General features: G+C 35.1%; 1 protein-coding gene across 4 annotated transcripts in view; it reads left to right on the forward strand.

Moving 5' to 3' along the window:
- CDH8 (cadherin 8) overlaps positions 1 to 13518 on the forward strand; it is a 73701-nt gene extending 60183 nt beyond the window's left edge. For all 4 annotated transcript variants that reach the window (XM_010167751.2, XM_029084903.1, XM_029084901.1 and 1 more), the window contains 2 exons: positions 10091 to 10342; positions 11467 to 13518. In XM_010167751.2, coding sequence (XP_010166053.2) covers positions 10091 to 10342; positions 11467 to 11960 — 746 coding nt within the window. In that variant the 3' untranslated portion in view covers positions 11961 to 13518. The remainder of the gene's footprint in view (positions 1 to 10090; positions 10343 to 11466) is intronic.
- Positions 13519 to 22291: the final 8773 nt, after the last annotated feature.

Raw genomic sequence — 22291 nt, forward strand, 5'->3', positions numbered from 1 at the left:
GCAATCTTATACCATAGCATTTCAGTCTTTCAAATTGCAAAAAGCTAATATAACTCTTGATGACATTTACAAAAATGTATAACGGCACTCCTTTCAGTTCTCTCACAGAAATTATTCTCAGTTAAGTTAAAGGGAGTTCTGTGTATGTAAGAACTGCAGGATCTGGCACTTTTTTTAAAATCAAAGCCACATTTTTTTCTTAAGTGGCACTAGCTCAAGAAAATGTTAAGTGCTTTTTTTTTATTCTTTTCTGACTTAAAATGCCTCAACCAATGTTAAGTCATATTTAACTTTCAATGCTCTTTGGCAGAAAGTACACATTCTAAACTCATAGTGAGTTGTTATGTCAGAGTTCTAAACCCCTGAAAATTGGCATTTGGTAATGGAAGTGCTGACAAGACCTTTATTACCCCAGCACAAATAGGTGGCATTCCAATAAATGCTGGTTGTTTGGGGGTTTTTTTAATAGCCTGGTGGTTGCTTTCTACCACTGTATTTCAAAGTGAACATTATAAAAAAAGTAATAGCATAATAGAAATATACTGGTATGGCTTGAATTTGTCTCTCTAACTGTTGTAACAAAACTTCAATATGGTTTATGTGCCTGATTCCAGATTCAGTTTTAAAGGACTCTTATATGATCTACCAGTAAATTGTTTTAAATTCTTAATGTGTGTATGTTCCATACAGTATTGAACAGAAAAGACAACTGACATGGAGAAGTGGACGTTAAGTTGCTTAGTGTGAAACTCACACACATCTCATTTAAAAACCAAAATGTTCCTGCTTAAGTTTTCTGTTTCTTACTATGGTATTCATAGTCTATATTCTAGAAAGAAAGATTCACTTCAAACATCTATGATTGTCTTCATATTCTTGAGACTGAATTTTTCCAGATCTTAGAAGTCACTTAAGTAAGAACTGAAGGATGTGTTTGAAGTGAGGAGGGTAAAGAACTTAGGATGGAATTCTTGGAACTCTTCTATCACCTACCAAACATACTATAAATTTAATTGAATCTGTTTGAGATTTAGCTTTACACATAAGAGAACCCCAAATCACTGTAATGTGTAAAACTGTAATCTCACAATTACATAAGGGGCTTAGATACCTATCTTTCATTAGTTTCACCACCTATGAATGCATTTGTAATTATGTATTCATAGAAAGAATAAGAATCCATTATCCCTAAAGAGAAATACAAATGGCAAAGCCTTGGGATACTTTGGCTTTTTTATTTATCTTTGCAGCATTTTGTTGGAATCTGGTAACACAGTAATGGAAAGTTCAAATGTGAAATATAGCCATTGTCTTATCAAAGCATTATAAAACACAGTATTACTTTCTGAAACTTTTTGGTTAAAATATCAAGATAATAGAATTAACTAGAATATGTAGATTTCCAAAATGATCCATCAGTCTATGCAAATTGCTGTGTTAATAATGTATTTTTAATGCTAAGCACATTTGACAGGCATTTCATCTCTCCTTCTAAACTAGAGCTTGGCAACTTGCATTAATTCTTACACTTTACAGATGTAACATTCAATGCACATGCCATGTAGTGATGTGATCCGAATAAAGTAAAACATGTCAAAGCAATGTGATTATTAGTAAACAAGTTTGTGACTGGCTTGTTGATACAGAAGAGAAAAATGCGAGGCAAAAGCCAGGGCTGTTTTAGCATATCTTACATCTTCACTATGCTGGATTTGCTTCAGAGTCTGGGAATGACAATCATAACTGGCACCAGGGGATTCAGAAGAGATAAACAGGCTTAACATCAGAGGGGGTGAGATTAAAATCAGGTATGTTGGGTACAGTTCAGACCTGTGGTAACTGTGTAGCTTAGACCCAGAGCCCAAAGTTTCCTGGTTTGACTTGCCTTAAGCATCTGTAAATTAAAAAGAGAGAGAAGTACTATATTCTAATTATTTCTCTATCCTATTAAAAATAAAACTATTATTGCTTCAGACTCAGTGCATGCTTGTACATCATTATTTCATCAGCAGGGATTTTCTAGCCTTCCTTCAATGGGTTAAAAATACAAGGTACAAAATGTAAGAGTTGCTGCGAGATTGCAAGTGACCATATAGATATGTTTGATTATAGCTCTGCTGGACTAAAGGTCAAAGGAAAGTTTTAGAACACTTAAGAGACAATTATCTAAAGTTCAGTCTTTTCCAAAGGAATAGAACTAGAAATTATACAGACTGTTTTAAAGTTCACATTTTTCAAAGAAAAAAGGTAGGAGGAAATGCTTATTCTATCACTTTGCTGTTAATTCATCTGGGGTTTTTTATTCTGTCAAGAAATTATTTACTACAAGTTCTGCATCACAGTAGTATTAACAGGATTATTCCCCTTTCCAAGAAATTTTAACATACGAGAGTGATGTATTCTTATACATGATTAAATATTCCCATCAACACTTTTTATTTCTGCAGAGGAATACACGATCTGGAAATGTGTTTAGTTTTTTTATTCATTAGTTGATTCAGCAGTTCAGTTCTGCCATAATCTGTTATTTAGGCCATTTGTTAAAGGAAAAAATAATCAAAGACACAAAATTTGTGACATTTTCCGATTCCTCTCCTCATCAGTATGTTTTCTCTTATGAAATACTTTTTTTCCTCTGCTCTTATTGGTGTTTTAAGGGATGGCACAAAGTCTAGGTCTCTAGAAAAATAAAAATTAATTCAAGTGTTTGCTAATGTGTCATAGAAGTGTTTTGTGAATTGCCATTATATATGTCAGTATGGCATGTGACTTACTATGGTGCAGGAGAGACAGTTTGATCAGTCAGCTGAATTTTTAAAGCACAAAAACTTTTTTCTTTTGAACATGATGTCTGCTATCAAATTTGATAGCAGTCATCAATCTGCTTTTTTGAAGACATCACAATTTCTGACATTCATGAAAGCAGGTCAGTTTGAAATACCTGTGAATGCTTCAGTGCCCATATGGTTCATCTATCATAAATCAGACAAAATATACTACAAAACCGGCATATTTTTATTTCCAGAATGTTTTATAAGCCTTCTACTTGAATAGAGCATTTATGCCTTTACCATATAGATTAGGTAAAGGCTCATCTTCCTTGTAAACTACTGTTCAACAGGACTTTGTTTAACTCACTCAGGAAGATCTTCTCTTACATATGTAAAACATTACACAACACAGTTGTGTATATATATTAACATATGTACACATATGAGTTCTCATAAAAATTTATTTGGTGTGCATAAATACATCCATGTTGAAAATACTAAGTTTAATAATGAAAAAAAAATGTTATACTCATGAACCAATAGATTGTTTTTTCATCTACTAACAATTGGCAAATTTAAAACGTGAAAACTCAAAATTGTTCCCCTTTAATCAGTTATTCCTTTAAAAAGTGTTACAGCCTAAGGCAGAAACTAAAAAACCTGTCTTGCATAAACATGGGTCTATCTCTCAAAGCATTTTAATTGCATTCTTTTGGAAGCAATAAACTGATGCTTCTAACTTGTACTTAAGTGTAGTCTGAAAAATACAGATCAGCTTTTCAGCTCAGGGCCCATCTCTGAATAGTATTCTTTTACAGGGTGAACACTGATGAGGGTATACTCTGAGTTGCCTCTTTGTTTTGTGCTAGATCAGAAGCAGGTCATGAATATTCTTTCCCACTGCTTTTTTAATTATGAGTATAAAAAAAATATTTCAAAACAGTAATGTTGACAGAGTTATCTATCACGTGGGACTATGAATAGTGAATTGTTAGGGCTGCATTCATTGATCTTGTTTCTGCAGTGTGATACTACCAATCTAAATATGTGTTATTTCTAAATCCTTTCGTAGAAAGGTATGTACTATTTGAGAAAATATGCAAAAGAATAATGATTAAGCTATGGCTTATAGCTTATGGAGTCTATATAGAGACTTCATGAGAGACCTCTGTGTCTTTGGACAACTTTTAATTCCCACTTTCTAAAATTGGAATTGTAATCTTCCCTATATTCCACTATTTCTCTGCTGTTAGGTTTGAATTTTGAAGAAAAACAAAAATACCAGTATTACTACAGATCTTTTGAAAATATGTGTTTAATATTGTAAGGTCTCCAGTACTGACTATTAAGTATTACAGATGGTGTGTACATGAATTAATAGTTATGCAAAGAGCTGAAATGCTACCCTAGCTTTCTCTTGAATGTTCACTTCTAGTGCGTTTGCAGATGACTGCTACATGTTATATAGCTAACATTTCTTAGAATGCTGTACATTTTGGGGGTTTTTTTTCCTGCCTGCACTTTAGTAGTTTCCACTGAAACCTTTATGATAATAACTTAATTGCTCAGTTATTTCAAGTTTTTATGTGAGAATGGCTGCCATTTATGAACTGAGAAAGGAAATGAATGAGCTGTCCTTGTCTTTTCATTATCAAAAAAAAGCAGGGAGTATCACAGTGAGGATATTCTTGCTGCTCTTCTACTTGTGCCAAAGAACTCTGTATTACAGAGAATCTGTTTTAGATTAAAAAAATGTACACAAAAAGATACATGTAAACATGAAGAAACATAAATTCTGTCATTCTAGTGTTTCTAGCTGTAAAGTTTCCAATTAAAATTCTTTCTTCATATAAATAACATATCCAACATAGATAACAATTTCTACCACGAAGTCCATAATACCATTAATGATTTGATCTTTCTGAGAACATTATAAAAGGACAGAAAAAGAGCTATGTAGGTGTAAGGTTAGACAGCAGGGAAGTCCACTGATCTCAAAATATTAAAGAGACCATGAGGGAATTAAAGAGTTGCAATAATATATGCAGAGAAAATGACACTTAGATGTAAACTAACTGCTTCTGTTTTTTACCTTTGTTCTGTCATTTTATTGTCTGACTTAAAATTGCAACATGCATTCTTGTACAAAGAGGAAGATGAAGCAGTTGAATCCTGCCTGCTAATTTCTCATCCAGATTGATGTCAGTGCCACTAAGGTCACTCATTTCCAGCAAATACAAAAGTAGCTTTGTATTAAAATTATTACATATACTTTTTCTCAAAGTCTTTCATCCAAGAACCTCAAAAGAGATCAAGGGATCTTGAGAACAGTTGTGAATCTGCAGGAAGCACTTGGCCCTGTGGTAAGCATGTCCTTGGTTGTGGTTATTCAAACTACTTTTGTCTAGAAATCACATTGGACATCTTTTAAAGACCTTCTGAATTGTCATTCTTTGTTCCAGATTAGGGAGATATTCCCATAACAGTCTCTTTCATGGTTGGTTTTCAGATCTGCTTGTAAACTTCAGAAAATTAGAGTCATCTGGTGATCTAAATGACTGATTTGGTTTTATGTTTAAAAAAGGTGAAAATGAGCTCCAGATCTAAATTGTAGTTATATGTTCCTGCAGTTTTGGTACTCTGACCTTACGCTGATGCAAAAAAAAATTTGATGAGTTAAGGCAATTACTAAAATTACTTATCTTACACTATTCCTTAAGCCTGCAGGACAGAATAGAGCTCCTAGGGCATCCCATGTACCTGGTACGTCATCAGTGAAATGGCACTTCATAGGACTCTGGCATTATAATGAACTTCAATACCTTCCCCCACATAGAAGGGTACAGAATTCAGGGAGGCTCGTTTTGATGGCTCATTTTGATTGAGAATGTCAAAGGACATCGTGAATATACCTCGCTGACTGGGGGTAAAGACTTCGTGTCTCTCTCTGAATGTGGCAGGTTACCTCAGATCTTTATTAACAGAGAGTGGTTCCTTTTTTCTGCATGTAATTTTCCTTGTTTTGCTAAAAGTAACATGAATAAATAAATAACCTGAACAGTGCTGTAACAAAGGATCAGCGGGTTAATTGGAAAGATGAGTGGAAAGTGATTGTCCCCTCTCCTGCTGAGCACCTGCTGCCAAGTTAATTCATGCAGCAATGCTGGAGGTTGTTCCTGGAGGAGATTCCTGCTGTTTTGTCAGGTATGGGTAAGAGGAATGTCCACAGAGAGGAGAAAGCAAATCAGATAAATTGAGTTTATTGCTAATCAGCTGCTAGAATTTATTTTCAAGTTCTAGGAACCAACTAAAAAGTCAATTAGAGTCGTTGTTCTTCCACTCAAGAGTCACATCTCCAGCAACACCAAGGTATATTTATTTTAGGATATAGCAAAGAAGGGGAAGGAATTTCTTGCTAAACAAGCACTTCCCAAGGCAAAATTGAGTTCTTGTCATCTGCTGGCAAAACAGTTCAGTCATTTCATTTGCTTTTCATAGTGACTACTTCTAATTGCCTGTTTCTTCTTGGGCACGACAGATTCAACTTTAGTCTAATACAGCAGTTTTTAACAAAAAAAGCAAAACAAAACTACTGTAAAAAAAGGCAAGGTTATTCTCTTCTCTCCTTTTCTTGCATCTCTTCTTACATAGTACTAACTATTCAACCATTACAACTTCTTTTACACTTAAATTATTTCAGCTAATGTCCCAAATATCTTGCTTACATTTTACTTTCTCTCATGTCTTTTGAATTTGAATTGATAACCATTACTGGTACCAGGTAGTTTCTTATACTCAGCATAGCTTCACTGATTGGTAGAAATAGACTTTTTATTTTCTCCGTCCCTCCTCCTTCCTCTCATTTTTTTCTACCCTCTTCTATTTGTCTTCTCTTTATAGCACTCTTCCTTTTTTACTTTGTTTTACTCTCTGATTCTGACTTAGAATTTTCTAAACCAGGCAGAGTAGCAGTGTGTGTGTGTCAGAAAGATGGAAGGGAACTGAAGTTGTCAGCAACAAGAGCAGCTTCTTTTTTTCATTTCTTCCTAAAGCAGATGTCTTACCTCTTTTGTATATCTTTAAGGGGCAGGGATGGTAGTGCTCAAATTATCAATCCGTTTCTCCAGCTTGGACAGAGAAGGACTTTACGAGGCTGACAGGAAGGAACGGACTGTATCAGTACAGATTTCTAGAGCAGAAGTAGTCACTGTGTAATATAACTGTAAAAGTCTCTGGAGTTCTGAATAAATGACTACAGATGTGACACTTCTGAGTGCGATTTGTCTCAAAGACAGAGGGATCTGGAAATTGAGCGCCACATAGTTGGTTTTTTTTTTTACTCTTTTGAGAGGTTAAAGCAAAAGGAATAAGGATGCAACTTATACTGAGATATTTTTAATTTTGCAAGAGAAAGCCAAATGGACAGATAAAGTTATTTTTCTGTGTTTGAAAATAGGGGGGTTGTGGAGGAAGAAAAGAATGCTATCAGGTTAGAAATGTACCTTTTACACATTATAGTAGGTGAGGTAGTCACTCGTACTTTGGTAAAGCTATACGCACTGATATTCAGGAAAAATTAGCTACAATATTATTTTACTAACATAACATTTCCCTTTGTTCCTTGCAGTTCAGCTAGAGAGCAAGTATGACACTGGAAGTGGTTTAACTTGCACATAGGTGTTTAAATCTCTACCACATTCAACCAAGAAGGAGGAGTGCAGTTTTTGCTTAATTATAAATATGTGCTAATTAGAATCATAGAATACCAGGTTAGAAGGGGCCTCAAGGATCATCTGCTCCAACCTGTCTTGGCAAAAATTGTTGGCTTAAAACATCCTTGACTTTTCAATTCCATCATAGTGGCACATATAACATTGGGTATCATCAAGGAGTTTGGTCCTATTTGAGTTGTCAGAATTCTTAAGAGCTTATACCTGAAATGTATCTTCAGTAAACACATATGCTTCATTTAATTTTAAAAAAGGCAGAAGGAAAAATGAGACTATTTATTTAGTTCCAGAGTGCCATCAGTTTTGATGTGACTGTTTCTTACTTGAATATATAAAAACTCAGGATTCCTGGAAAGAAAAATCATTAGGAATCCCTTTTGTTCTGCAAAGGTATTATGAAGTGACCATATTTATACTGCTTTATAAAGTAGTTGATTTTTAGGTTGATCTTCATGTATAATGTACTCTAAATGATATGAAAAATACTGAAATTATTCCATAACCTGCAATACAAATAATAGTAAGAACCTCTGTAGGCTGCGTAAGTGTCATAGGTAGGTGATTTCACCATGGAAGGGATACTGTAGGACTGCAAAATCAAAGATTCTGAACTTCAGAAGGAGACTACTTGAAGTTCAATTTCTGAGTCACTGAATGGGAAGACAAGGCTCCTTTGTTTTCTTGTATGAGATAATAACCCCATGTGCTTAAATATCAAATAATCTTTCTTCAACTTTTGTTTTATGGCAGTAATAAATTAACTATAGGAGTTATCTACTGACTGATATCTTGATATAGATTTGGGACATTATAAAGTTTAGTAATGTTTCATTCTGTAATCATTATATTCTGCAATTACTTTTATTCCTCTTTATGTATGCCTCTTTACTAAGAAGGACTTCAAGATAATATACTGCTTTTTTTTTTTTATGTGAAAAATGTCTTTACAGTATGGGCTTCATTAATGTTTTCCTCTTCTTCCTTCTCTGCATCTTCCTGGTTTTTGTACTTCATAGACTGCCAACTATTTTAAGCATACATGTGTCTTTTATGTTGGGGCAGTGATACATGCTGCACAAATACCATGGGCTGTCAGAAATGTTCCTGGTGATCACAGTTGGTACAAATTAAACATTTCTAAACTATTTTATGTTTTCAAGTGAGTACCTGACCAGTACTAAGATCAAAGTCAATACAAAGCTTTCCTACAGTCACTATATGTATATGCATACACATGTTGTCGTGCACTTCAGTTACCTTCTTTTGGTGTGAACTCAAGAATTGGGTCTTTGTTGTGTGTGTCATATGAACGCTGCCTGTCTCTCAAGTTTTCTCTTTTTTTATGCCTGCCACATAGCTCTCAGTAATTTCTTTCCTTCTATGGAATGGTATTTAGTGATTGCATGTGCCCATTTTGTAGCATAAAATATCAGGAGGCTTACTTTTGTTCAAATTACCTTTGGTAGCACAGGGGAAGAGAGGTTAATGAAAGGAGCTACGATCTCCTTCCAAATATGATGTGCAGCTTTAATTTTAAATTGTGATCGGATTCCTCAGTAACACGCATATATTTCTATTTTGTGTGCCTGTATACTGAGTCCTAATACTGGAACAGCCTTATTCATTGTTAATTCTAAGGTTAAACTTAGCTGTACTGTAGGCTACACTGTAGGCAACCTGTAAGGAGATCAGCTTAGCACCTTGGTGTTAAACCATTATGAAGAGAAAAGAACTCGCAACTGTATTTGTGCAAATCCCTCATCTCCCCGTCTTTGTTTTTTTACTACCTGTATTCTTCTGACCACTGTTATCAGTTAAGTGGATGGTAGTACATGTGTTGTAAGAGCTGATAAGTAATTTTATGTCTGGGTAGGATGTCTTGTAGTCAGCATGCCTCTATATGTTTCTAAAATTAAATATCTACATATATGTGCAGAGGTAAGAATATCCTAGACTAATTTCCTCTGGCTGCCTTCATAGGAGACACGTTCTGTTTTGGTTTGTTGTGTTTTCATCATTGAGGCCAAATAAAGGTTTAGATAACTGAAAATTAGGCCTATAACTTTTAATGCATTCAGCTTTTCATTTTTTAGTCTTTATATTTCTCATTAATAAAAAAGAAGAATCTTTTATAGCAGGGCAAAATATTGTGCAATTTGTGTTTATCATGCATGGAACATTTGTTTTAATTGGTGAATATACTTTATTAATTTTGGGTTGCTTTAACATTTAATTTCTGTCTTTGTTGTACTGGTTGATTTTTTGTGTGTGATTTTTTGTGTGACTTGAAAAACAGTGATGAATCATGATGGGAAGACATCTATAGGGATGTATACAGAGAAGAAAGTGAAGGGTTGCCATTATGATGATATCACATGACATAAGAAAAGGCATCAGTCGCACTCCTTCATTTAGGCATGGGCAGCCAGACAGAAAGGGGAAGGATTTCTGTGTCACCTGCTGCCAGTATAATGAGTATAATAAAGTGCAGATGTGTTTGTACAGAAGTTTTCTTAACGCATTAAGAAAAAGCTGTGGTTTTAGCAGTTAGTCTATGTGATGAAACAATGCAAATTTTCCCTTTTCCAGATAATACTCTCAGCATATTGGCAAAGCATAGTGGATTCAGCCGGCAGAAGCAAGAAGTATATCTACTGCCAATCATAATAAGCGATAGTGGGAACCCTCCCATGAGCAGCACTAGCACTCTCACTATTCGAGTCTGTGGTTGCAGCAGTGATGGCATTGTCCAGTCCTGTAACGTTGAAGCCTACGTACTTCCCATTGGCCTCAGTATGGGAGCCCTAATTGCAATATTAGCATGCATCATTTTGCTGCTAGGTATGTATCCATTTCACAGCCTGGTGTTCAAAATTTTTCTGATTCCTGGGTGGCTGTAGGTAAGCAAAGAAGTCACGTAGAAGGACAAACAATATAATGTGCAGCAGTACTGAGAGACCTGTCAAGACTGCTTCCCTACTATACTAAGAACTGAATAAAAGCACATAAAGCAAAGTCCCAACCTGAAGGAGCCTTACACACAAGTTATATAATAAACAAGTATGGAATATGAAACCAAAAATCAAATAAGGTATGTTACGTAGCAAGGTGAACACAGTATACACTGCACATGATGGAAAATGGATTTGTTGTATTTTCTAAGACTTGTGTGAGTTTCTTCTGGTTTGTAATGGAATGAGAGACATTCCAGTTTTACAAGAAGCACTGTGTATTTTAATAAAGCATGCAAAATTTGTATGTGACATCAAGTAAGTGAGAGAGAGAACAGTGAAGGAAGAAGCCTATTTCTGTGTTTTGCAGCTTTACTTTGTAACTGAGATTTACATCAGTAACTGAGATTTCAGCATTAAGCTGCAAAAACAAGTGTAACCGATTAAGAGCTTTTTATGCATCTCGCCATGATTCTGAAACTGATGTATCTAAGCTCTTTCTTCCTTACTGTCTCATTCTCTTTCCAATTATGTAGTGCGAGTGTTTTGCAATGCTCAAAAAACCAGACACCAATTTCCTTCTGTCATCGGGGCTATGTTTTCAGAAAAAAACCCTCTAATTTTGGAAAACGGTATCCATAATGTAGATCATTATAGACTAACGTTCAGTGAATGGTGACACCTTGACTTCACATAGGTTTGTAACTTTTCCAGAGGAAAAGTTGTCTAAATTTGAGGCTCAAAAATGGAAGTATGCAAAATCCTATTGCTTATATAAAATTGAGCTTCAGATGTAAATATGTGCTGACTGTAGAAAACTAGAGGACTAACCAGAGCTCCGATCAAATTTTCATCACTTGAATGGGTGGAAGTTATAGCTCCTTCAGCTTTTTACTACCCTTACTACTCTTATTTTCACAAAAAGCAACCTATCACCTTCCACAACTGCATGTAACATGTAGTGCTTTGATTGGAAATTTTTTACCTAATCAGCCTGTAATGCTTTCTTTGCAGTCATTGTTGTGCTGTTTGTAACACTAAGAAGACATAAGAATGAGCCTCTAATAATCAAAGATGATGAAGATGTGAGGGAAAATATTATTCGCTATGATGATGAAGGTGGTGGAGAAGAAGATACAGAAGCTTTTGACATTGCAACTTTGCAAAATCCGGATGGAATTAATGGATTTTTGCCTCGTAAGGATATTAAGCCTGATCTTCAATTTATGCCCAGGCAGGGTCTTGCACCTGTTCCTAATGGTGTTGATGTTGATGAATTTATTAATGTAAGGCTTCATGAAGCCGATAATGATCCTACAGCTCCACCATATGACTCTATCCAGATTTATGGCTATGAAGGAAGAGGGTCAGCGGCTGGTTCCCTTAGCTCATTGGAGTCCTCTACATCAGACTCAGATCAGAATTTTGACTACCTCAGTGAATGGGGTCCTCGCTTTAAAAGACTTGGAGAACTTTACTCAGTTGGAGAAAGTGACAAAGAAACTTGACAGTGGATTACAAACTTTTTCACTGTTGACTTAATGACCATGTAATATTCTAGGGCCACTGCTGTTAGTTAAAACTAATGTGGCTTTTTGTTTTAGAGGCAAGTTTAGCGCCAGTCATCTATAAAATCAACTACATTGTAATGTTGAACCAAAAAAAAAAAAAGTATATGTTAGGAGGTTAAGTCTTGTGGAGTGTGAAGTAAAGTATGTGGAGTGTCTAGAAGTCTTTGGATATTTGATATTCACTTGACCACTCTGAAGATAGAGATTTGGATCTTTGATTATCTTCAGTGAATTGAAAAGAACAAAAAGAATTTGGTGCTTTCTTAGCAAATGGACTTGCAGGGATTTTGCTGTTGAACAGTGGCTCCTGCCACTGTGTGTGTAAAGCTAATGGCTTGTTTCTGCATTGCCAACAAAGGTGTCGCCACAGAAATGTTAAAAGCAATATCTTGGTCTTAGCAATGCTGAATAGAAATAGCATTGTAAATTCCTACTGGCTTCTACTGTGCAGTGACCATACATTGTACATACAGTAATTGTTGGCCACGTAACCACAGACTGAATATCATCTTTAAATATTGTGTCAAGCCTTAAAATATTCACATGTTCTTAATCCATTCCAGTGATGGGTAATAAATCCTACTAATGTTCAGAGATTCAGAAGCAAGGCTACAAAACCTTGCTTCACAAAAGGATCTTTTTCTAGAAGGAGGATCTATCCTGTGCTTCATCTTCTGAAAGAAAAAGCTGTGAAAGGGGATGGACTTGCATATATGAAAGAATTGCTGATTTTATTGCTAAAGATCGAATTTATTTGTTTAATCTTTGAAATAAATATTTTATTGATGTCCATTACTGCTTTTATTTATTAAGACTGATAATCTATAGAGTAAGATTATGAAGAAAACTAAATTATATCCGTTAGATTTTTTTCTATATATAATGAATGTTTAATACATGTACATTTTGAAAAGAATGACAAATTGTTGGAGGTTAAAGCAGTAACCTATCCATTTCCAGTAGCTGAATTTTAAGAGAATGCTGGCAGGAATAAAACTTTCCCAGAGAAAACTTTTGACAGTTTTATATCTTCATAAATCTATTACCTGGTGTTTTTAATACAAGCACAAACAGCTGGAAGTAAACTGGTTCATGTGAATATTTAAACTATAGACTTTTAGAAATCCACGCATAACTCAGTACAGTAAAAAACATGCTTATAGTTCTCCACTGTATTAGAGCAGGAACCAGTGTGTACATAATTTTACTGCTTATGTTATTAGCATTTCTTTTTTATAATATTCATAGTGATGCACCGGGGCTCTTGCACACAGAGAAAGAACAACACTAGAAGCTGCAAGCATACTCAATTTGTAATGCAAACTTGCCATTTAGAAGTAGCAATTGTATAATAAAACTACGTATTACATGCAAATCATTTTAATTTTCTACTTTGTTTTGAAGCTATATTATTGTTTGTTTATTTACTCCATGTATTGTATTCAGAGAAACTCCTGTATTGTTTCCTACTTTGTGAAATATATTTTTATAAATACTTTTCTTGTTACTGCTTTTCTTTCAGTTTTCCCTGTACACTGCAGAAAGGAATCTGCCTGAATAACTTCATAGTTTGTTGAGGAATGTGGTTCCTTCAAAATAATTTATTTATTAGTTGAATATAGTCAAAATAAAAAAGGATAATATTTGAAGCAATTTTTGACAGTGTTTGCAGAATTAGATATGCAGCAGCCTGTGACCACAGGAGTTATGTGTGTCTAACTCACTGCATAATGCTGAAAAATAACCTCACGCTTTTTTTGTTGAAGTATTGCTAGAAAAAAAAAAAAAAATCCTCTCTTTAAGCTCCTCAGTAATTTTTGTTCTGCAAAGAAAAATGTCTTAATGTATCACCCCCAATTTTTCCTGTGTTTCAAAATGGAAACATTTACTTCACTTTAACTGTGGCATGGCTGGTTTTAATGACTGTCATTTCTGGACCACTAATACACTAACACCACTTCTCTATGTATTATAAAGATTTTATTGAAATTAATTAAGTATCCAATTTGTTTAAGTTACACTGAATTAAAAAGAATTGCCTCTGAATAACTTTATCTAGTAATTTTGGTAATACTATGAACTAAACAGTTAAGTCATCTAAAGATGGAAAAGAAGCAGTCATCAAGTTTTCAGTTAAACATATTTCTGTAACAAACTGTAGTAACAGCCAAACACATTCTTACTAATCACTTGCACCAAGTGCCAGGGTGTTCTGAATTGCCATGCCAAATCTAATAGTAGTGTAAAAGGAAAAGTCTGATATGAAACTTAGACTGAGCCAATTTCTAGTCTCCATACTACTCCTGGGAGCAAAGGAAGGTGCTGTGAGATATGGATCATATTATTGTCTGTAGTTACATAAGTGTTTAGGGCAAGTAGCTCTGACCATGAGTTATAGTATATACTGTAGAGTTTTGCAAAGCTCTTTTGTAGGAAAACTCACAAATGGATAACCTTCTGATTGCCTTTTTGATTGAAAGTTCCATCTGAGACCACGACAGCACATTCAGTAATAAGATTTCCAGGAAAAAAAAAAAAAAAAATCCCATCACTGGCACTGTAGGAGAGGGGAAAGCATGACAAAAATCTCATCATTGTCAGTCAAAAAGAGATAGTAGCTACTACTGGTGGGCGTAGCTGTAAGTTGTGCATTTATACAGGTTTTAAACTTGAATATCCACAATGCAAAGGGGAGAAAAAAAATGAATTTTTGATCTGTCAATAGCGAATGTGCTATTTCTTGAAATCATTGCTACCCCACCAAAGGGAAATGATTCATTCTGCAAACTAATTCCATGTAATTTTAATATAAAATTTATACCAAGACATTTTAGAGGGTTAAATGTTGATAAATCAGTTCTTCAGTGCTTCTTCTTTTTTGACAATGAAATTAATTCAGTATAAAATTGTTTTGGATAACAACGGTATTTATGGGGATTAGAAACATATTCTACATTTCACATCTAGATTTAGACATATTAGTGACATTCTTTTTAAGCATGTAAAACTAATTCATCTTTTTCAACAACATTTAATTAGTAGTTGACTCATTGTAAGTGACAAGGAAAATGCATTAAATTAGAATTATTAATACTGATAAATTTGAGAATTAACTTCTCAAAATCGTTTACAAGTGCAGCACCTTAAGAGTCCCATTGATTCTGGCTTGCCTTCACCTAGCTATGTCTCACACTCATTTGTCAGAACTGCTAACATAAATCATCCCACACATAAAAGCTGGGATTCTAAATTTTTGGCCTGGACATTGTCCAAACATAAAATTCAGCCCATTCATTTCAATATGCAAGTACTGTGAAGTGAATGTGTATACATGTTTACTAATTATAACTCAGATGACTAAAGGTCTTCAACATGTTCTGTCCTTTACAGTAACTGAAAGCATATGCTATTTGTGTGCTATGACCTTGAAATTAAATCCTGCAAAGCTCATTTAGATACAGTACATTTTTCACCCAATATCATTTATACCTTTTTGTCTATGATTAATTTGAAATGACTGTGAAATACAGGAGAGAAAATGGCTGAAGATTTTCATTTAAATCAGCAGTTGCTGATCACAGGAGAAACATTTAACACTATGGCAACTCCAGATACCATCAACTATGTCGCAGCACAGCAGTAACAATTCTCAATCTGGGTAAGAGACAGAATGTCTGCAAAATAGTATATTTGAAATAACTTTATTCGTACAGCTCTGCTAGAGGTGGATCTACTGATTTTAATATACAGAGAAAAATAAATCAACTAGACTATACTCATGCAGCCACATGTCCTTCTATATGTGTGTGTGGCAGATTGTTTTAACAGCCTGCACGGTCATTGAATTCTAGAAATGAATAAATGGGCTTTGAAACCTTCTCCCAAGGTCCGTCCCGCTGTAGGAAACATCAGCAGGTAGTCTGTTTCTGTATCTGATTTTCTTGGGAGATAATTTCAATCTTCATTGAGCTATTTGACTGTTTTTCTTCTTTCCCCTGCCTGTCTCTCCACCAGTCCACTTATCCTGAGCTATAATACTACATACATAACGTTAGGAATAAGTTCATTAAGACCACATAGCTCTATTTCAGCTGGTGTGTTCAGTGACTGGAAACAAACAGGTAGGCCAGGCTAGTTAAGTTCACCAAACTGTCTTCCTTCTCTCTTATTATCCTATTTGTGTTTAAAATACCAAAACAAAACAAACAAACAACTGTATGGTTACTTTTCAGATGTATTCAGAGGACTGTATTGTTACTTGAACGAGTTCAAGTGCTGCATGAAAAAAATAAAAAGCATGACTAGAAGCAATGTAAAAACCTATAATGGGAAGACTTATAGTGAACAGTCTGGTTTACTTATACCAAAGGACTCTTTCTGTATTTTACATTATGCTGAAAATTCTAAAGCTAATGATGGTGCTTTTTAGTTAACAGAAGGAATATTCAGTAGCAACACACATTCACAAGTATTTATGATCAAGAAAAGAGGTTGCTCAAAAAAATATTTTTCAGATTTCCAAAGTTTTTAGCAGTGGTGGGATGTCCTAGTAAATTAAAGCTTAGTGAAAGGAAAAAAGAAGTGGTAGTATAAAAAATTTAGACTATAGTTTGCTTTCAGAATGTAGCAGGTGTCATTAGCAGCAGATAGAGAGTATTGATGGAGTGAGCAGTGGAAGCTTTCTGTAGTCTATCGTTCAGATAAGTTGGACTTGTATTATTTCTACATTTGTACACTATTTGTGCAAGATAATATTCTGGCTTTGCAGAAGGTGGAAACCAATTTAACTTTCTGTATAATTCACTATGATGGGTTTTGTAATCACACTGCAAAATGAGTCTCACTGCTGTATTATACAATACTGATACTGGCTTATGTGCTGCAGAACTAGTCCTCTCTAAATAATGTCATAGTATTCTAAATGAGAAAATATAAAAGCCCTGACAATGCTTTTTGTGCAACTGCAACTAAGACATCTTCCAAAATGGCTAATAAAACCAAGCTGAAGCACAGAGTTTCTGGCAGAGCCTTGTAAATGTACTCATTAGCATTGCAACACAACTATTCCTTCTTTTTTTCTACTCCTATGTCACCCTCCATTGCAAAAATTAAACCAGTGAGATGAACACAATTAAAATTTCAGCCTTCTCTTCAGAGGGGATATGTAATAATTTACAAAGTTCCCTTTCTTCTCCTTCCGCTATTTCAGCTGCTTGCTTGAATGAAGTCTGTGTGATGATGACAGACAGATAGAAGGGATGAACACATAGATTTGTTTCTTTACTGATGTGGAAAGGTTCTGATTTGTGAAGTTTTGAATAAACAGACAGTAACACAGAAGGCAGGTAGCACAGGTAACTGGTTGTAACTGATTCTGGAATGGGTCTCATTTTGTATCTTGCTTGGGTCTTTGTGTTGTCTAAGTCTAGCCTTGATTTTTTACCTTCAAAATATTTTTTTAATAGCACAAAAATCAATTCCCTTCTCTTCATAACAGCTTGGTTTTTTTAATTATAAAACAGGCCTTATGTTTGGGGTGGGGGTCTTTTTGTCATTTCTTTCTTTGTCCATGGAACTTTCACTGATAGCAACACTGACACAGGTCATTCTGATAAATTTCAGAAGCTGGCAGTTTTAACAATTAAGAGATGTGCATTTTTTAAAAGTGAAATATGAGTTATATAATTGTAAGCAATACAAAACTAGTGTAATCACCTTTAAAATTAACTCTGACAGTTCCCCACTTCCAGCCACAAATGTGATCACTTTTGGACTAATTTTCAAATACACCAGTACACCGGTATTCACATGCAGTTGGGATGAGTTTTACATACAAGGGAATAACTCAGTTTCTTTAGACACTGTTGAGGAATAAATTTCCTATAATTTATGAAAAATATATGTCATGGACAAGGAAATAATAGGGGGTTTATACCCCAAAACACATGCACAAGTAGAATCCAGAGCTGAATTCAAAGCTCTGGTCCATTGTCTCAGCTGTGATATATAGGTAAGTGGACAGCTCTTTAGAGGTAAGTAACATTACGTTGGCAATACATATGACCTCCCTCCTTCACACAACCAAGGGGTCTTGTTGCAGCTGTCAAGCGCTTGGTTATTTTATAGGCTACTCAAGGGAGGGGCTTATCCCAGCCTCCTGCCAGGTGAGTTCTGACAAGAGCCTGTCATCTTACAGAGACATAGATGTAGCTTTACAGTCTTTGCATGAAGACAGCTTGTACAGTCTTCCAGTCAGCACTGGCCTCCTTTCAATTTCTGCAGTTTCAGGTGTTAACTGTTTCAAGCTGTAGCAAGTCAGTATAAACTGTTACACCAAATAAAGGCAGGGTATTGTTAAGTAAAATGTCATTGCAACACAGAGCAGGAGAGACAATTAAACCTTGCAGAAAAAGGTCAAGTATGAATCATCAAATGCTGTAGGTTTTTAATGGATAGTTTCCAACCCTCTTATTTCACATGAAACAGCAGCCATTTATTTTATTGTATATAATATTTCTTCCTGAAATAAAAGTAACAGTTGATGATAAAAGGGCTTTTATGCTGGTTCTTTTTTATAATTTGCAAAACAAACAGAAAATTTTTCAGCCCATGATTTTATAGACCCAGCCTAATATCTGACCAAAGCAGAAGACTACATTACTCTCTCTTCTTTCTTTCCCATCCTCATGAATGCTTTTGGCTTGTTTACTTAATTACTTAATTAAATTTAGCATTGTATCTGGTCTTGTGCACATGGCAGCTTGTTTGAGAACTTCTTGACTCAGACTCTAGTAAGACCCCTTTCCTTTCAGGCAGTGTGCTAATATCAGATAGGGAAGAAAAGTGTTGTCTTACAAACCTGTGATTGCCTTAATAACTGCTTTTCAAGTTTTTTCACAGTTTCTGTTTCTGAATATATTTTATCACTTAAAGATGCATGAAAGAATTAGGTGAGTAGGATTTTTTGCAACCCTGATGTGACACAAACAGAATCTATTAATATTGAGAATTTACTTCCCATTATGTTATCATAATGGTCAAATGAGCACATAATGATGTGAAGAGTGTTGTTATCACAAACCAACTTCTAGTTGAAAATAGAAAGAAAAAAGAAAGACATTTACACTAAAAATAAAAAGATATCTTTTCCTAAATTTTCAGAATGATCCAGTCTAGTTTTAATTTTCATTTTCATTTCCCACATATGGATTCTAATAATCCCAAGATGTACTTGCACTGAAATCAATGTCTGCTAGCTAGCTTTGCATGACAACAGGGGTTGGATTTAGCCTCAAGAAATGCTATACCAAATGTTTACATTGTGGAACACAGTACACAGTTAAAATCCTTATTCTCCACTCAGGAGATTCCATAATCGGAGTTCAGGTAAGTTTTTTTTGATAGAAAGTTACATTTTGCATTGAAAACTCTGTCTGCACTGCTGAACATTCTTTGTCTCTTCCTACATCATTCAAGCCTGATTATAAGCACCAATAGACATACAACTCTTTTGCAAACTCAAATCTATTGTTTCTCCTTATGAAAAACTAGGCAGTGGCTATAGCATTTCATTTCAGTAATATTATTTTCAGTGTGCTTTGTGGAATATTTTGTGGAAACAAATACACATACTGACAGTCATAGGAAAATTATTTCTATTAAGAAAACACACGTTACTGCTGCAAATGGTCCTTTCATGTGGATCATGAAACTTGATGGCTTGATATCAATTCAGTTTTCAACAAGGAATTATGGGAACTGTAGTCCTCCTGGAGAATATGGATACATTCAGTTGTTGGAAGTCATGACATGTAAAAAACGTGAGAACTTCAGTGTGAACAGGAGGTTTCCTGGGTGTCAAAAGAGTTTTTGGGAAGACAAAGATTGTGCTTTGGGTTTTAGTGTTATGCTGTTAAATGCTTCCTCAAGCTAATTTTTTGTTTTCATATGAGATTAGAAAGCAGCAGGCTGAATAAGCATTTCAGAGAGTGGACCTAGTAATACAAACTCTGGGTGCCAAGTAAGCAACCTTTTTGTTATATAGTAGCCTAAGGTAGAGGAGGAAGTGTGTAGGGCTCCACACAGTGTTATGTTATTGCAGAGATTTCTATGAGTAACAGATGCACTGCTGAGAACAGGGGTAATGAACTGCTCAGTCCTTGCAGGTGCCCACTGCACCAGGTGTGAATGCTGTAGAATTAGAAGGGCTAAGTTGCCTATTTCTGTTTTGGCATTTGTTTCTGATTGCTCTTAGGTGGAAGGTGAAGCACAAAAAAAACTCATCAAGAAACAAACTGAGGCACTGAGTCAGATGTAATACAACACATTCTGAGCTAACCTAATACGTGATCAGGTAAGTGTGTAGCAATCATTTTTATATTTGTCCTAGGAACCCAGATATTTTGCTTTGAAAGCTGAAATTCAAATTATAAATATGTGGAAGTGCTTATAGAATGTCATTTGTATTCATAGCACTTGATGCTTTGTGTAAAACATTCAAACAAATTTCTAGAGTTTCTAGATGTTGTGAAGGGCTAATGATGAAAGGGGGTACAGCTGAAAAAAAAGAAAAAAATTACTGCTGTGAATAGTTCACCTAGCTCAAAGGGTAAAAACTTCCTCTGTGCAGGGAACCAGAGTGAGACCTATGCACCACTTAATTAACACTTAAACCCACAAAATATGGCCCTCAGCACTGCAGTGATTTTCTCTGAGGACACAAACACAGAGAATAAGCTTCCAACTTGCAGGCTATTGCCATTATGTTGGCAGTCTCATACATCATTGTAACTTTCATGCCTGTACCCAATGGTTTTACAATTCTGTAGTGCAATGTAAGCTGAAAATGTTCAAAATTGTACCAGTCAGCTGGTGAGAATTCAAATAATGTACAAGAGTTGAAAGTGAATGAGCAGCTAAAACATAAGGTGTCACTTATAATCAAATCACTGTGTTGCAATCTGAGTCTGAGTATAATTGTTTTTAGTGTGCATGCAGTAAACCCCAAATCAGATTGGGAATGTAGTGATTTCTGGGATGAGTAGCAGAGCAGAAAGCAGTATAAATGAGAGTAAAAAACCAGAATTTCTTTCTCCCAAATACATTATAAATATGAGACAGAGTATGTCTATGGAGTATGGGAGAGAATGACAAACTATCAAAATTTTGAAAAAGATGCAAACATGGATATTTAACACTGACATTCAGTCTTTATAAACAGGACTAATGGTCCAGCTTATACAATTCTCAAGCATTTATATTCCAGTGATATAACTATTAGAGAACTTACACATCTACTCAGGTTATTTTCTTTACTGCTCTTATTTGCAACACAAGCAACTTTATTTTTTCTTGTTATAAAAGGAATCTCATCAGTCACATGATCTGAGCAATAATATATGTCTGATCATCTCACTAGGCCTTGAATACAGTTTTGTATTTCACATTGCCTTTTACCCAAAGGTGAAAGACAATCAAACATTTTACTCTATTTCTTTCTGATGTTGCAGTATTTCACCTCTTTGATTTGATGATATTTATATAGCTCCTTTGCTTATTGCAAACTGAAGGAATTATATGTGAGGTCATCTTCTTTTTTAAAAAAAAGGAACCACCCTTACTGGTCAGTTTCAGAGAAACGACATTGGGTAAAGAAATTATTTTCTTCCAATTCAGTAGAATTTCACAGCAACAAAGGAAGGTAGTAGTTTTGGGGCTGTTTTTTTTCTCTTCCAGAACAGATGGATTTCCCATCACCACTAATTTGTACATTTATTAGGGCGAGAACTACAATTATCCTATTGATGTTAGTATTGATGCTAAAAAAGAGCTAGATAACTCCAAGTTTTTCTTGAAGTCACAGGTTTAAGGCTGAATTTGATTGCCAACAAATCCTTCAGTGTGAAACACACACTGTGGACAATACTGACTGAGATGGGAATGAGCATTCTGAGGAAAATCTAGAAATCTGCTCCCCTGCTGGTACAAGTTCTAATCAAGTCCAAAATTTGTAGTGGCTTCCTTCCCCCGTGACTCTGGAAGAATGCCTTTCCAAAAAAACCAGTGTATGAGGAAGGACTGTATATGGAGGTGGGATACTGAGTCTTGGATGCATTCCTGGGACTATCTGTTTAGATGTAGCCTGAGTTCAGTTTTATCAGAAAGTGTTATTCTGTCTCATCAGGGGACCAGGGTATGACTTTTTTGCTCTCTCACAGTAATACTGAACATATTACTAAGTGTGAGTAAACAAAGGCATTAGAATCAAA

Source organism: Antrostomus carolinensis, unplaced genomic scaffold (genome assembly GCF_000700745.2).
Source record: "Antrostomus carolinensis isolate BGI_N321 unplaced genomic scaffold, ASM70074v2 scaffold29015, whole genome shotgun sequence".
Taxonomy (NCBI): domain Eukaryota; kingdom Metazoa; phylum Chordata; class Aves; order Caprimulgiformes; family Caprimulgidae; genus Antrostomus; species Antrostomus carolinensis.